The sequence below is a fragment of the Piliocolobus tephrosceles genome, chromosome 8 (genome assembly GCF_002776525.5).
Source record: "Piliocolobus tephrosceles isolate RC106 chromosome 8, ASM277652v3, whole genome shotgun sequence".
NCBI classification, from domain to species: domain Eukaryota; kingdom Metazoa; phylum Chordata; class Mammalia; order Primates; family Cercopithecidae; genus Piliocolobus; species Piliocolobus tephrosceles.
Genome location: NC_045441.1, coordinates 22,101,081 through 22,117,758, shown reverse-complemented (window position 1 = coordinate 22,117,758; position 16,678 = coordinate 22,101,081). Strand labels below are relative to the sequence as shown.

Sequence of the window (16,678 nt, the reverse complement as noted above, 5' to 3'; positions counted from 1 at the left end):
TTTTGGAAAATAATATTTAAAACAACACAATCAGTATGGCTTACACTCACACATCTGTAACCATTTATTCAGAAACTGAAGCCCATCAGAAAGAAATCTGAGATGCCATGTGATGCTTTCTCTTCACCAGAGTATGATAAGATAGGCCAACTTCCGGTCAGCAAGACCCTGCTTTTTCTCTATATTAAGCATACATTTGATGACACATAACCCACCAAAAAGAAGTTAGCAAAATACCCTCTGACTATTAAGGGCTGTTAGGTATGTCCAGGAGACTGACCTTAGGTCTCCTCTAGTTTGCCTCAAATCTTTTTTAGAAAACAAAAAATATTTGAGAAGGGAGCAGTTGAAGAAAAGGATGTCAGGCCGGGCGCGGTGGCTCAAGCCTGTAATCCCAGCATTTTGGGAGGCCGAGACGGGCGGATCACGAGGTCAGGAGATCGAGACCATCCTGGTCTACACGGTGAAACCCCGTCTCTACTAAAAATACAAAAAACTAGCTGGGCAAGGTGGCGGGCGCCTGTAGTCCCAGCTACTCGGGAGGCTGAGGCAGGAGAATGGTGTGAACCCGGGAGGCGGAGCTTGTAGTGAGCCGAGATCGGGCCACTGCACTCCAGCCTGGGCGACAGAGCAAGACTCCGTCTCAAAAAAAAAAAAAAAAAAAAAGAAAAGGATGTCAAGTTCAGCTCACACGTTTGTCTGCTGACACTAGTGGTTTCACTTAAATTAGAAAATGTTTGTGCTTCCCCTGTTACAGTAAAAGCTAGGTAAAAGTTCAGTCTGGAACTTCAAGAAACATATTCAAGAGAACAAAAACATTAACTTCCCATGCTTCTCAATTTAAGCCAAACCAGGAAAAATATACAAATTGTCAGCCCACAAATATCAAAAGAGGCTGAAGAAATGAGAGACAGAAGGGAAGTGAGGTGGGGTAAAAGAGAATGTAGTTTGGACAACTCTTGGTGTCCAGAGAATACAAAGCTTTTAAATGAACACAAAGAATAAAAGAGCAATAATATCACCATTCCCATAGCAAATAATTTTCTTTTTCAACACTTACTTGAAGGAGGATACCAATGTGCCATAAACAAATTGTCACCTACTATGCCAGTTTCTTTCAGTAGGTTTTTTTTTGATAAGTACACATTTTATCCCTTGTCTGTGCTCTAAGCCCTAGTGGAACTCCAGAGGCGTCTGTCTTTCTGGCCCATAGTTGAAGCAGGACCAGGGAAGGCCTAGTGTCTAATAGAATTTCTAGTTTCTAAGATACCCTCCTCTCTGCCCTGCTTAGCACCCCTCATGGAGCCTTCAGAAGGAATTAACTCCCAAAGAAGTATTCTGGGTAACTATAACTGTAGGCAAGTTCTCCTCCATGGCTTGTGTATCCCACTTAGAAAAATAACAGGCTTACAGTCAAAAACAAAGGAACAACTAGACCCATGCAATAAAGTAACCTATATCGTATGATAATACCTTCTCCATTTACTCTGGCATACTAAATAAATGCCCTGTCACTAGGAGGAGCAAGATGAAACCATGTCCTTTACCATAAAATCAATGACAGCACACTTTATCAGGCCTCTGACATAAACAGAGTGGGAAATAAAATGATAGTATAACAGAGAAGGGAACGAAAACAGCACATGGTGAAGAATAATAAAGAAAGTCACTGTCAGTTGCCTCAGCACTACCCAGAAATTTGTTCATTCATTCATTCAACAAGTATTTACTGGATGTCTACCACACACCACGCCAGGTTAGCAAGCCTGCCTTAGAAATCTAAAAGATCTTCACCCTGAAAAGAGACTGCCTAAGAATTTCCAACTCAGTGAGTAAATATGCATCATTACTCAAATTGAAAGCAAAATACAAAGAAAGCCCAAATCAAGAGAATAAGTCTGAGAAATCCAAATCCTAGAAGCTAACAACATTTACAGCAAGCTCCAAAGGAGAGGATCTCTGGTACAAGGAACAGCCTCACAGACACTTAGTTTTCTCATACCCATAAAAAAATGCCCCCAACACTGACGTCCATTAAAATAACTCTCAACTTGAACTAAGCTTACCTAATAACTGAAATAAAAATGTTTAAGTTATATCTTACATTTAATAAAGGCCAAAATAAAATATAATGAAAACCAAACCACATACTATAATTTTAATAAAAACCAAACCACATACTATACTTGTACCCACAGAACCATGTCAGAGAATAAAACCTGATGAAGCCTGACTAAGTGAAGACAACCAAAAACCAAGAAATTGGAACTGTAAAGAGAAAATACTTGAGGTTCACCAAAGAAAATGTACTTCAAACCACTATGACTTAGCATCTAATCAATTTCGTTATTGTAGAACATTTCTTAAGACTCAAGTGTCCTAAGTACCCAGAATTGGCCTATATTAGTCACAGCCAATCCTGGAAACAATTCTGGAGAGGCAGGTGATTAAGAGGAATCCTCTGCTAGAAAGATACGTATACACAGAAACGGTAGACCATGAAAATGTAATAGTCTAAGTATCTGAAAGAATAAATGAAAAATGGGAAAATGCTAACCAAGACAAGAAAATATTCAACTAAATGTTTTGTGTTCTCTACCAAGTTGGCACTACGGAATATCTATTCTTATATAACATTAAGCCCAATTTGTAATATAAATTCTACATTGGTAAAAATGTTTCTTACCTGAGACAGAGTAGACACAAAGTTTTCTAGAATGTAACACAGCCAAATGTAGCATTTCAGTACCTCTGAAAAACAGAGAAAGTTTTTAAAGTTTTTCAATATTAGTTTTAGATATAACCAAAAAGTTGTAAAATAATTTCAAAAACATCTCATAACCACAGCCACTGTGAGTAAACAAAACAATTCATTAGATAACATTCTAATATTTTTCAGATAACTGAAAAATAAATATAATGATAAACAACCAATCTGACAACCCCAGAGGCTCAAGTACTCTGCCTCAAGACACTGCCTTCAGATTGAAGCCAACAGAGCTTCCAAGAAAAAGTTAGATCTCAGGTCCCTCCCTAAGTGCTATTTCTTTCAATAAAGAAATCCAAGTTCTAGTCCTGGCTTTCTGACTAATTCACCTGTGACTTTGGGCAAGTCACTTAAATCTCCCTGAGCCTATTTCTCATGAAAAATAAGAGGTTCAATGAAATGAAATACAATAATGTGAAAGCAGCCGGGCGCGGTGGCTCAAGCCTGTAATCCCAGCACTTTGGGAGGCCGAGACGGGCGGATCACGAGGTCAGGAGTTCAAGACCATCCTGGCTAACACGGTGAAACCCCGTCTCTACTAAAAAATACAAAAAAGCTAGCCGGGCGAGGTGGCTGGCGCCTGTAGTCCCAGCTACTCGGGAGGCTGAGGCAGGAGAATGGCATAAACCCGGGAGGCGGAGCTTGCAGTGAGCTGAGATCCGGCCACTGCACTCCAGCCCGAGGGACAGAGCGAGACTCCGTCTCAAAAAAAAAAAAAAAAAAAAAAATGTGAAAGCATCCTGTAAAGGTTAAAACATCACAAAACACCAACCATTGTTAGAAGTAGCATATATATCACTTTCATCTCTGAAATTTTATTAAAAGTATTGAAAATATTTCCATTTGGACTAAATCTCAAATAGAAATTAACTACCAATATCACCACTACGATTCCCAGCCTATCTCAAGTGGTTTCCAGAAACAGTAGCATGGCACAGTCTAGAGATCCTAAATTCAGTTTTCAAGGATCAAGCCAGGGGTTGTTAATGAGTAAAGGGTGTAAATGGCTGTGATTAACTGGAGACTGAGACTAGACTAAAGGAGGTGGCTATTACTTGGTTCTGGGCTTGTGGCCAGAGCCCCATATTTTTCAAGAAAAGCCAGAAAGCAGGGGTTTTATGTGAAATCTCTTGGTTCTTAAATGTTGGCAGCTCTTTTAAATTTAAAATACTAAGCAGGTAGCCAGGTGTAGTGGCTCACACCTGTAATCCCAGCACTTTGGGAGGCTGAAGGGGGGATGGATCTCCTGAGGTCAGAAGTTCGAGACCAACCTGGCCAACATGGTGAAACCCCGTCTCTACTAAAAATACAAAAATTAGCCAGGCATGGTGGCACGTGCCTGCAGTCCCAGCTACTTGGGAGGCTGAGGCAGGAGAATTGCTTGAATCTGGGAGGCGGAGATTGCAGTAAGCTGAGATCGTGCCATTGCACTCCAGTCTGGGTGATGAGAGTGAAACTCCATCTTGAAATACAATACAATACAGAGCAGGCTCACATGTACAAGCAGGTCTCCAGTGTGCAACCCCTATACAGACTCTGTTCTAAATTGCAAGGACTATAATTGAAGTCTGCAGACCTAGATGGGGGTTCTGACTCTGCACCTTACTGTATATATGATCATTTAAACTTTCAGAGTGTTAGTATCTTATTTAGAAATAAGAATCTTATTAGATAACATCTGTAAAACATTGTTACAATTAATATATACTCATAATTTGCTCTACTAGTAGAAAATGCAAATATACATGACTATCACATAATCAGTATCACCTTTGGAAATTTTGTATATGTGCCCTGGACATTCAAAAAGAGTTTTCCACCATGCTCAGGAAAAGAGCATAATGTCACAGAAAGGCCTAGTATACTATCCACTTATTAACATTAACTTCCTCCCCTTCCAATGCGATCACATAGATGAGGGCTAGACTTAAAGACTACTATACAGAAAGTTTACTGGTTGTGTTTCAGTTTTTTTAATGGTAAGGTAAAAACGGTTTTTAGAGGGAAGAATGCTTTTGTCTCCTTACTTTGTAAATCCATCACATCTAATATGTCCTAGGTACATGATGGGCACTTAATCATCATCTGCTTTTAAATGGAGTAGATATTTACCAACCACATCAGTCACAAAGCATAAAAGTCTCATGTCATATCCTGGCCTAAAGCATCTAAGCTACAGCTTCCCAACAGAATAAAACATATCACTAGAAGAGGGTGAGTGGTTGTTTGGTTTTCAAGCAGGAGTTAGGGCCCTGACTAAATGGCCCCTGGGGCCAATAAATTATGATAAACAAATGCAGAATACCAAAATCCAGAGCTTAGGGCACTGCCCAGATTTAAAAAGCAAAAGGGAGCTCAAAAAGAGGAGGCAAACCAACTCTGGCTACTTGATAAGTGTTCATCATATTTTTCAACGATTAAGAAATACAAGCTTAATTATAAGACAGTTTGTGTATGAAAATAAGAAGATCAGCAATAAAATCAGTAAATAAAAAGCAGACATATTACCCAAAGTTCAAACTAATAAACGTTTTTCTAAAATAAATTAGATTTAAGAATAAAGTACTTTGAAACAAAGCTCTTGTAGGGGGAAGACTTATTTTGTAGGTTGAACTGACTTCTTTCAAGAAACGATAGGGCCTCTCTACCCCAAATAAGTATTCATTTTAAAACCTCAACGCTATGAACCAAAAAGTAATGGTTATCTGCTATTTCATCTAATTATGTAAGTAGATACTTCTTATTTATTTCTTTATTTGGTTATTTTCAAAAGCTTATCTGTTTGTCTTTAAGCTTCTGATAATGTCAGGCATCTTAAGTCTATTACTATTAAAAGACCCTAAATTATTATATCTTAAATGTATAGCTTCCACATAAAATGCATGCCATACATGAGAAACACCTAGGTGACAATATCCAGAAAATATATTTAATTCATGGATGGTCTTCTTTGAAAAATTCACAAAAGTGACCCAGCAAAGGATTGACATACTCCAAGTAAAATACCAGAATTAGTGGGCCTACTTACGAAACAAACTTTCCTACTTCCACTTGAAGTACTGGATCTCGTAGATCCACTTCTAGAAGCAAATCTTCAGCTTGAGTTCCATCTCCTGTTTTTGCAGGATGGGGGCTAAAGATCCTTAGGTATCCCATAAAGCTACCCACAATTATTTTATCTGTAGAGAGTTTTTTTTTTTTTTTTTAAAAAAAAAGAGGAAGAAACAAACATTAGCAAATCTCTTAAGAAATAAGCTTTCTAATGTGTAAAAGATAAATCTAAAAATTAGAAGAATTCAGTCTTGCTTTATATACAAAGGCCACTCTGTCAAAGAAGGTATAATTAAAGTGTACTTATTTTAATAACACACGAGCTTTCATAAATAGCTTTACATCCCTACACTAAAATGTACTAACATATTGCATTTTTTCCTAAACCTTTATTTAGTATCGAAGTCACAATTTAACTCAATCAAAGCAAGCCCCTTTATCAAAGGACTAGTACAATGTTGTAAACTGATACCATCATAGAGGTCAACTCTATAACTGGTTATGGCTGTTGAAAACACTGTATTAAAAAGGATTCTGAGTCATCACTAGATAGAGTGCGTTGATTAGCAATGCCTCACCTTAAGTACAAGAAGGGGAAATGATAGAATGGGTGTTATAAGTTAAATTGTGTCCCACCCAAAAAAAGATATGTTAAAGTCATAACCCGAGGTACCTCTGAATGTGACCTGATTTGGAAACAGAGTCTTTGCACATGTAATCAAGTTAAAATGAGGTCACAGTTAATTAGGTGTGTGATCGAACTCAATTAATGTCCTTTAAGAGGACAGAACAGAGACAAAGAGGGAATGCCATGCAAAGCTGGGTGCAGTGGCATGCCTCTTTAGTCCCAGCTACTTGGGAGGCTGAGGTGGAAGGACTGCTTGAGCCAAGGAGTTCAAAGCTGCAGTGAGCTATAATCATGCCACTGTACTCTAGCCTGGGCGAAAGAACAAGACCTTGTCACTGGAAAAAAAAAAAAAATGCTGGGTGCAATGGCTCAGGTCTGTAATCCTAGCACTTTGGGAGGCCGAGGCAGGCGGATCACCTGAGATCAGGAGTTCGAGACCAGTCTGGCCAACATGTTGAAACCCTGTCTCTACTAAAAATACAAAAATTATCTGGGTGTGGTGGTGCACCTACCAGGAGGCTAAGGCAGGAGAATCGCTGGAATCCGGGAGGTGGAGGCTGCAGTGAGCCAAGATAGTGCCACTGTACTCCAGCCTGGGTGACAGAGCGAGACTCCATCTCAAGAAAAAAAAAAAATCCTCATAATAACCCTATGAGAGAGGTATAATCTTGGGAACTTCAATACTGGAGACTTACAAGGTCTCTAGAGTCATGCCCATTCCTGTCCCCACTAAAGGCTTGTTCAGTTCAACTCTGCCTGCATTTGGGAAAGCTATCTTACATTCATTTCAGTACCTTCTGTACTTAAATTTATCAGTTTCCTGCCACTTGTGGCCAAAAAAAAAAGATAACTGATATAGAAATGAGCACTAAAAAATAAACTGCAGGCATGAAAACATGCAAGCATATTTGGAATTGGTTCTTCCTTTTTTTTTTTTTTTCCTTTGAGATAGGGTCTCACTCTGTTGCCCAGGCTTGAGTACTGTGATGCAATCACAGCTTGTTGCAGCCTCAACCTCCCAGGCTCAATTGATCCTCCCACCTCAGCCTCCTGAGTAGCTGGGAATACAGGCATGTGCCACCATGCCCAGCTAATTTTTGTATTTTTTGTAGGGATGTGGTTTCGACATGTTATCCGGGCTGGTCTCAAACTTCTGGACTCAAGCCATCTACCTGCCTTGGCCTCCAAGGTATGGGAATTGGTTCTTGACCTGAAATGGGGTACAAAACAGTAAGATTCTTTGTGGGGACAAGAGTGACTTTATTTTAAATGCTAATCTGCCATGTGACTCCTGACTAAACTCGAGTCAAAGAACTCCTCCAAGATCTCTAGTTGATGTATTACTCTTTATGCAGAAACACCTATTCATTGTTAAGTTTTGCCTTTCCTCCAAAACAGCACTTGATATTGCTGTATATATCATAGGCTGTGACACTCATAGCCACCTACACATTCTTTCCAGAGCATGTATACTTTTATTGCCCAAGATACAAGCCCTAGGTCTGGGGGTTGTGGTGTGGAGAGCTACCTGTCTTGCAACTGCCCAGGACATGTCTGCCCATAAATTCAGCTAATAAATCACCATATACTGACACACTGGATTTGTCTGCCTCAATCTTTGATTCTCAGCTCCTTCAGTGTTTGGGGGCCACTTTAAATAAATGCCCTTTCACAGAACACTCACATTCATGTTCTAGGTGGGGTTAAGTAGCACTGTACATTGTAACAGAACAATTAATCAAGTTATCATCTCTAGTCATCTGAGACTCTGTGCCCACTGCAGGTGAAACTCTAGTAGACCGGAAAGCTGCTGCCATAGGCCAACTGAACAAGGAGGAACACCAAACCACATGTAATACAGCTTTATCGAAGGGCACTGGATAATTTAAAATAAACGAATAATAGGTTTAAATCTCAAAATTGTCATCTAAGGGTAAAGAATAAACTCAGGATCTTTGGTACTCTGCAGAAACATTTCTCACCACTTACGACTCAGATAGTGGGGCTTAACCACTGAGAAGCTAATTCAGAGACTGATTCTTTAAGTTTTAAATTACAATAACAAATGACTTGACAAATCTCTCCAGCCTTCTTGAGTAAAAGTAAAGGCACTGATCAGGAAGAATGGAATTATACTGTTATAATGGAGTCCACAAGGGTTGGAGAAGACTTAAACCTTTAAACCTTCCTAAAATATTCCCCTCTAAGCTTCCCATGTATCTGTCTGTCCTAAATCCCCACTTTTACTCATTAAATAACCAAGACTCATGGATAGGTCAATATAGCCCTATCTTCAGGGATAAGAGGAGGTCAGGATGGCCAAGTCCACAAGGTAACAAGCTAACCCACTGAAACAAAATGTATATGTATGATTATTAAAATACTTTGCAGGACTATTATAGTAACCAGATCTCAGATAAGTCTGACTCTCACAGATTTAAGCTACAATTAAATATGGGATTCCCCAGGAATTAATGAACATGCAGGCATTAAATGAAAAGCCATTAGTCAGTCTCATTTGCTTTCTACTCCAATTCTAGTAATAAACTTTCCCTCTAGGCCACAGGTTGGCATATAATCTAAATTGTATTATTCAGATCCTCTCTCTCTCCCTCATTCTCACTATCTCTCTCAAGAGTCTGAATCTTGAGTTGAGAGAATTAGGAAAGTAAGTACCACTTTAAATGCATGGGGTGTTCAATTTCAATTGTACTATCAAGATTAACAAGGAATCTTTCCGTGTTTTACTCGGCTTCTTCTAAAGCAATTTCAGGATCCCTGCAACTCTTCTCTGACTGTCTGATCACCTACAAGAAAAGTAGAGGTCAACTGACATTACTGTTTCAACTTCCCAACTTGACCTGCAAATTTCTCTACATCTGTAAAGATTCTTACCTTCTTTCCTCTGTCACTGTGGAAAAAAGTTTCCACATCTGTTCAAGATTAACCTTCCATCTGCACACCTGATCTCATCTCTGACTGTCCTCTCTGGGTCCCTGCTCCATCAATGAAACCCTCTATCCTATACTGAATTTTTCCCACTTCCCTCGACCCTTCATGGCCTCCAAATCATCCTCCTCCCTTCTTCCATTCACAGCTAAGTTTCTTTAAAGAGCCATAAATAGTCTCCCCCCCCAACTCACTCCCCATTCATACACTGAAAACCTAGATTTCATTACCACTGTGCCCACGCATCCACTCTTGTCACAGACACTAATGAACCACTTGCTGCTAAAGAGCATGATAACTTTTAGGCCAGGCTCAGTGGCTCGTGCCGATAATCCCAGCACTTTGGAAGGCCAAGGCAGGAGGATCACTTGAGCCCAGGAAGTTCAAGACCAGCCTGGGCAACACAAGTAGACACTGTCTCTACAAAAAAATAAAATAAATAAAAATTAGCCAGGCATGGTGGGGCACACCTGAGAGGCTGAGGCTGCAGTGAGCCATAATCACGCCAGTACACTCCATCCTGGGCAGCAGAGCAAGACCCTGTCTCAATTCAAAAAAAAAAAAAGAAAGAAAAGCCAGGTGCGGTGGCTCACGCCTGTAATCCCAGCAGTTTGGGAGGCCGAGGCAGATGGATCACCTGAGGTCAGGAGTTCAAGATCAGACTGGACAGCATGGCAAAACCTTGTCTCTACCAAAAATACAAAAATTAGCTGGGCATGGTGGCAGGCACCTGTAATCCTAGCTACTTAGGAGGCTAAGGCAGGAGAATTGCTTGAACCGGGGAGGTGGAGGTTGCAGTGAGCCAAGATTGCACCACTGCACTCCAGCCTGGGCCACAGAGTGAGACTCTGTCTTATTAAAAAAAAAAAAAAAAAGAAGAAGAAGAAAGAAGAAGAAGGAAGAAGAAGGAAGAAGGAAGAAGGAAGAAGGAAGGAGAAGGAGGAGGAGGAGGAGGAGGAGGAGGAGGAGAAGGAGAAGAAGAAGAAGAAGAAGAAGAAGAAGAAGAAGAAGAAGAAGAAGAAGAAAGAAGAAAGAAGAAAGAAGAAAGAAGAAGCAGCAGCAGCAGCAGAAGGAGAAGGAAAATTTAAAAAAAAAAAAACTTTTCAGTCCTCATATCATTACACCTTGCTTCTCAGGTACCAGCCTAATTAGTTTTCCTGCCTCTCTGCCTGCTCTTTTCAGAATCTATTACTCTTCTCACACTTCCCCTGTTGATCCCCATATTCTCCAGGTTACAGTCCTATACCTCCTCCCTTCTTATTTCAACTTCTCTCCCTGTGCATTTTCACCTATTCTCAGATCTCCAAACATAAACACCATATTGTTCATCCCCAAATCTCTACCTCTATTCGATATACTAGACGTTTCTATCTTAAACAGAGCATATCCAAAACTGCTCTTGTTAACTTTCCATTCTATAAGATCAACAAAAATAATTCTCGAACTTGAGAATGCCAGCATTCAGTTTTGGAGCTTATCAAAAATTAGGATACCTAAGTCACACCACCCCACCTACCCCTGGATAATACAATCTTATAGCATCTCATGTGTCTGGGATGGAAAATCTTCATACATCATAACCACCCGAGGATATTATGACACAGGTATCCAGGCTTTGGAACACAACGATCAGTGTTTTTGTCTATGTGGAACACACATATGTAATGATTTTTGTATAGCAAGCTTCAGAAAACAAAGGAAGCTGCTCACAGCTCACCACAAACTGTGAGGGAAGCAGTATCTCAGCATATTGGTAACCTACTGGTGGCACCCCAGTAAGAAGCTCCAATAGAAATGAATGCGTGAACAGTATGTTATTCAGATAATCAGTAAGTATAGTTTCCAACCAAGCTGAACTTTAGATAGTTTGGGCAAAAGTAGGTTTGAAATTGTTCTCTCTGGCAGGTATTTCTGTGGCATGACTCTTACATGGCCAAATAATTGGGGAATCACATGCTTTAACAAATAGTGGGGGCAGAGGCAGGGTTGAGGAACCTCCCAATACCCTCTGAATAGAAGGCCTTCCTATCTCCTATCAGTGGAAAATGAGGAACCAAACTTTCCTTCAAAACAATTTAGCAGGTGCTCAGTGCAGTTTAGTGCTCCCACTCTTCTGCTTTACCAACACAGTTTTCTCCTTCCACATTTTCCTGCAGATTCCACTGTTTTAATTATAGGCAAGAAAAACAAATTTTTAAAAAATGTAAGGGGATAATATTTATATGCAGTAAACGAAAGAAGAGTTATAATAAGTTTTCTTTTTAAGAGGCTAATGACTATCTGGATTACCAAAAAAAAAGCCCATGACTATAAACCAAATACAAATTTCAAATAGCAATGATACAATAATACAGAATCAAACTGTTTTAAAGGTCACTTAAAAAGCATGAAGATGCATAAGAATAAGCTAGGATGTAGGTTTTAGTATTATAATATGATAATGAAAGCAATGATTTAACAATTGTTTTCTACCACCAAATAGAGCTAGTATAGTTTCATTATGGTATGAATGGTTTCCAGGTCCAATAAAAAATGTATTTTTCTTGTAAAGAATTTCTACAAAAGGAAATTTTCCAAAATTCAAAATATTTTACTAACTCTCCCCTACAAGACCAAATTTTGATACAAATGAAGTGATGCCATATAATTTGTACTAAATTCCAACAAACAATATGACAGAATCAGTACAAACCAGAACATAAACAAAACAGAAACTATTGTTAACAGTCTGTTACCTATTACTTATTAAAAAAAAAAAACCTTCAAAATTAAGTACAATTAAGATAGTTCAATTAAGTTCTAAAAAGTACATATTTTGAAAAGCAAGTCATTTTTATTTGATCTTTTTTTTTTTTTTTTTTTTTTTAGATGGAGTCTCGCTGTGTTACCCAGGCTGGAGTGCAATGGCACTATCTCAGCTCACTACAACCTCCGCCTTCTGGGTTTAAGCGATTCTCCTGCCCCAGCCTCCCAAGTAGCTGGGATTACAGATGCCTGCCACCAAGCCCAGCTAATTTTTGTATTTTTAGTAGAGACAGGGTTTCAACATGTTGGCCAGGCTGGTTTTAAACTCCTGACCTCATGATCTGCCCACCTTGGCCTCCCAAAGTGCTGGGATTACAGGTGTGAGCCACCGTGCCCGGCCTTATTTGATCTCTTTAAAGCTTTGATCCAAGATGCATGGTTGTAAATTGCTTACCTTGTCCATTTCCACTATTGTCAACATTAGCCAGACACAAACAGCCTTGATCAAATTCTTCTTTATCTCCCAGAATAGTAGACCACCAGTCACGGGCTTTAAATAAAGACATTTTCTTTCACACTAAAAAGAAAACATTTATAATAATCGAATTCACACTATGAATTAATAATTATGTCTTAAGGCATAGCAAACTAAACTTGGACAGATCTGAGAAGACATTTCTATATTAACTTTTTAATATTTTGTACACATAAATGAAACCACAAATCCAAATGGCTGGAAGCATTAATCAGATATTTTGCAACACCATTAGTAAATTGGGCTGAGAATTACACATTTATGTTGTGCTAATTCTCTCTTCCGAAACATTTAGGAGAGAACTGCAGAAAATAACAAAAGAACATGTTCTTTGGAGGATCTAGATTCAAATTCCATCAGCACTATTTAACACATAAGTCTTCAGTGAAATACCTAACTTCCTTTCAGTCTAGTCATTGGCAAGACTGTACTATAGTTGGCCCTCCGTACCTGTGAGAGATTGGTTCCAAGACCCCACAGATGAAAAATCCCCAGTTGCTCAAGTGCCTTAGTATATATAATGACCTGGTACAGTCAGCCTTCCATATCCATAGGTTTCAACCTGCAGTTGGTTGAATCCATGGATGTGAAACCCGGGGATATGGAGAGCCAACTGCATCTCCTATTACAAAGAGTTGCTGAGAGAATGAGATCAAACCCATCAGTGACTAGCCCTGGAAATGGTAGGTTACAGGTACTTAAAAAGCATTCACTTCCTCTTGCTATGCTAGTTACAGAAAGGCAAAACAGAAGAGGGAAATTCACACCAAAAATGAAGCAGGAAAATTGGGCTGCAGGACCATTTATACCAGTAACTATCTGTGTGTCCTCAGGCAACCCACATAACCTCTCCTTACTTTGATTTCTTATCTAGAATGACTATAGACCAGCCCTACCTACTACTGAGTTGCTGATATGGCAGATGTGAAAGCACTTGGACCTTTTGAATTACAACACAGATTCACATGCCCTGGGAATCTACAACAGTTCATTTATTTAACATAAATGAGGCTTTCCTTCATGTTACACTGATTTAAATGGCAGTTAGGAAATGCAGTTAATTCTCCTTATTCACAAAAGTTATGTTTTATAAGGCCGCCGTAAACAATGAATTAGCAGATACTGAGCCATTGCTCCGAGGAGAAACACAGGGTTAGATAGATTCCTGCAAGCTTCTAGTAACAACATTTTCTTCAACCAATCAATACATAATGTAGTTTTTTGCGTGTTTCTATTTAAAGATATCTTATTTAATATGTATTGATGATTCATTACTATGGGAATCATGGCCACCAGCACTAGAACTCAGTCTGAACTAAGCTTATCTAATTGCACATACAGATGCTTTTCAATTTATAATGGGATTACATCTCATTAGAACCACCATAAATTGAAAATATTTTAAGTCAAAAATGCATTTAATATACCAGGGAAAAGATCAAAAATCAAAATTTGAAGTATGGTTTCTATTGAATGTGTATCGCTCCCACAATATCCTAAAGTCGAAAAATCATAAGTCAAACCATTGTAAGTCAGGGACCATCTGTCTGTTCTCCACAAGATACATCACAGCCTTCTTGCATTTAGGAACATTAGACAGCACTTCAGTATTACATTTGCAGGCCATTTTAAACAGTGAAAACACCACACCTGCCTCCAAAAACAACCTACCAAAATGTGGGGGAAAACATGACACTAAATACTGTAGACCATGAAAGGACACTTGCTTATAGTATGAGAACTGAAACAAGAAAGCAGTCATTTAACATCAGCTGGGAACATGTGCATCAGGTGACTCAGTTTTTACTCCTTTGCACTTGACCACAAATGACCACAAAAGCATTGCGAGCACTGATTTGGGGGTTACAAATAAATTTTAGCAAGTAGGCAAATTCACGAATGATACAGAGTCTCCCAATAATGAGGATCAGCTCTACTTTTTTAAAATGTAGACCAATCTGCCTCATAAAGTAAGCCTTCCACATGGGCTAATCATTGAAACCAAGGTCATTTGTTTTTATACAAAGTTGGCCGAGAACTTGGCTGTAAATAATGTGGTGGGAAAGTACAGACTCTGGAGGCAACCTGTGTGAGTTTGAATTCCTGCTCCACCACATACTAACCATGCAACCAGTGGAAGGTTACTAAAAGTTAATGAACGTCTCTGTACTTTGGCTTTCTCACTTACAAAACAAAGGTAAGAGTGGTGTCGTGATGATTAAATAAGAATGCAGTTTCCTACAGAACTGGAAAAAATATGTGCAGGTCATATATATGATAAGGAACTAATATCCAGGATACATAAAGAACTCCTACAACTCAACAACAACAACAAAAACAAACTAGGCCATTAAAACATAGGCAAAAGAACCTGAACAGACACTTCTCCAAAGAAGATACACAAATGAGCTGGGAGTGGTAGCTCACACTTGTAATCCCAGCACTTTGGGAGGCAGAGACAGGAGGATCACTTGGGATCAGAAGTTCTCGAGACCAGCCTGGCCAACATGGCGAAACCTCATCTCTACTAAAATACAAAAATTAGCCAGGTGTGGTGGTGGGCACCTGTAATCCCAGCTACTCAGGAGGCTGAGGCAAAAGAATTGCTTGAACCCAGGAGGCAGAGGTTGCAGTGATCCAAGGTCATGCCACTGTACTCCAGCCTGGGTTACAGAGTGAGATTCTGTCTCAAACAACAACAAAAAAGATATACAAATGGCCAGGAAGAATATGAAAAGATGCTCAAAATCACTAATCATCAGGGATATGCAAATCAAAACAACATCACCTCACATCCATTATCAAAAAAACAAAAATATATTCAACCTAAGAATGACGACTGCAAAAAGGAAAAAACACAAAATAACAAGTGTTGGCAAGGACATGGAGAAACTGGAATCTCTGTACACTGTTGGTGGGAATATAAAATGGTGCAGCTACCATGAAAAACAGTGGGTAGGTCCCACAAAAAATGAAACATAGGGTCAGGCGTGGTGGCTCACACCTTTAATTTCAGCACTTTGGGAGGTCAAGCCAGGTGGATCACAAGGTCAGGAGATCGAGACCATCCTGGCTAACACAGTGATACCCTGTCTCTACTAAAAATCCAAAAAGTGCCAGGTGTGGTGGCAGGCACCTGTAGTCCCAGCTACTTGGGAGACTGAGGCAGGAGAAAAGCATGAACCTGGGAGGCAGAGTTTGCAGTGAGCCGAGATCACACCACTGTACTAGAGCCTGGGCGACAGAGTGAGACTCCGTCTCAAAAAATAAAAAAAATTTAAACATATAAGTTTTGATCCAGCCATCCCACTTCTTGGTGGATATCCAAAAGAACTAAAGACAGAATCTCAGAGAGATATTTTTACACACAGATTTACTGTATCATAATTCATAATAACCAAGAGGTAGAAGCAACCTAAACATCCATCAATGGATAAATGGATAAAGAAAATGTGGTATACCCATACAATGCAATATTATGCAGCCTTAAAAAGGAAGGAAATTCTGACATATGCTATGTAGATGAACCTTGAGGACATTACGTTAAGTAAAATAAACCAGTCACAAAAAGACAAATACCATATGATTCCACTTATGTGAGGTACCTAAAATAGTCACAGAAACATTAAGAATGATGATTGTCAGGGGCTAGGAAGAAAGGAGAACTGTTAATAGGTAAATAGTTTTGACTTTGCAAGATGAGGAGTTCTGGAGATTGGTTGTACAATAATGTCAATTTACATACCATTACTGAACTATATAGTTAAAAATGGTTAGATGTTCAATTTTATGTTACATGTATTTTACCACAATTAAAAATAAAAAATATACAGTTTTAGTTTTTTACAAAAAGGAATACAGTAGACCACTTAGTACAATAGCTGGCACATAATAAGCACTCAATAAGTGTTAGCTGTTGCTCTGGTTTTGATCCCTTTTTATGATTTTTTAAACTTATATTAAAGAAAAAAACTCAATGTTCTAGTTAAACACACTATGGTAC

General features: G+C 39.1%; 1 protein-coding gene across 7 annotated transcripts in view; it reads right to left on the bottom strand.

Annotated features, from left to right (window-relative positions):
* Window positions 1-16,678, bottom strand: part of BBS9 (Bardet-Biedl syndrome 9) — a 514,065-nt gene that overhangs the window by 484,609 nt on the left and 12,778 nt on the right. For 6 of the 7 annotated variants that reach the window (XM_023191692.2, XM_023191694.2, XM_023191691.2 and 3 more), the window contains 3 exons: window positions 12,595-12,717; window positions 5,796-5,946; window positions 2,687-2,751 (listed from right to left, as the gene is read on the bottom strand). In XM_023191692.2, coding sequence (XP_023047460.1) covers window positions 2,687-2,751; window positions 5,796-5,946; window positions 12,595-12,706 — 328 coding nt within the window. In that variant the 5' untranslated portion in view covers window positions 12,707-12,717. Of the gene's footprint in view, window positions 1-2,686; window positions 2,752-5,795; window positions 5,947-12,594; window positions 12,718-16,678 lie in introns of those variants that run through there. The other variant, XM_023191697.2, reaches the window with a different exon arrangement.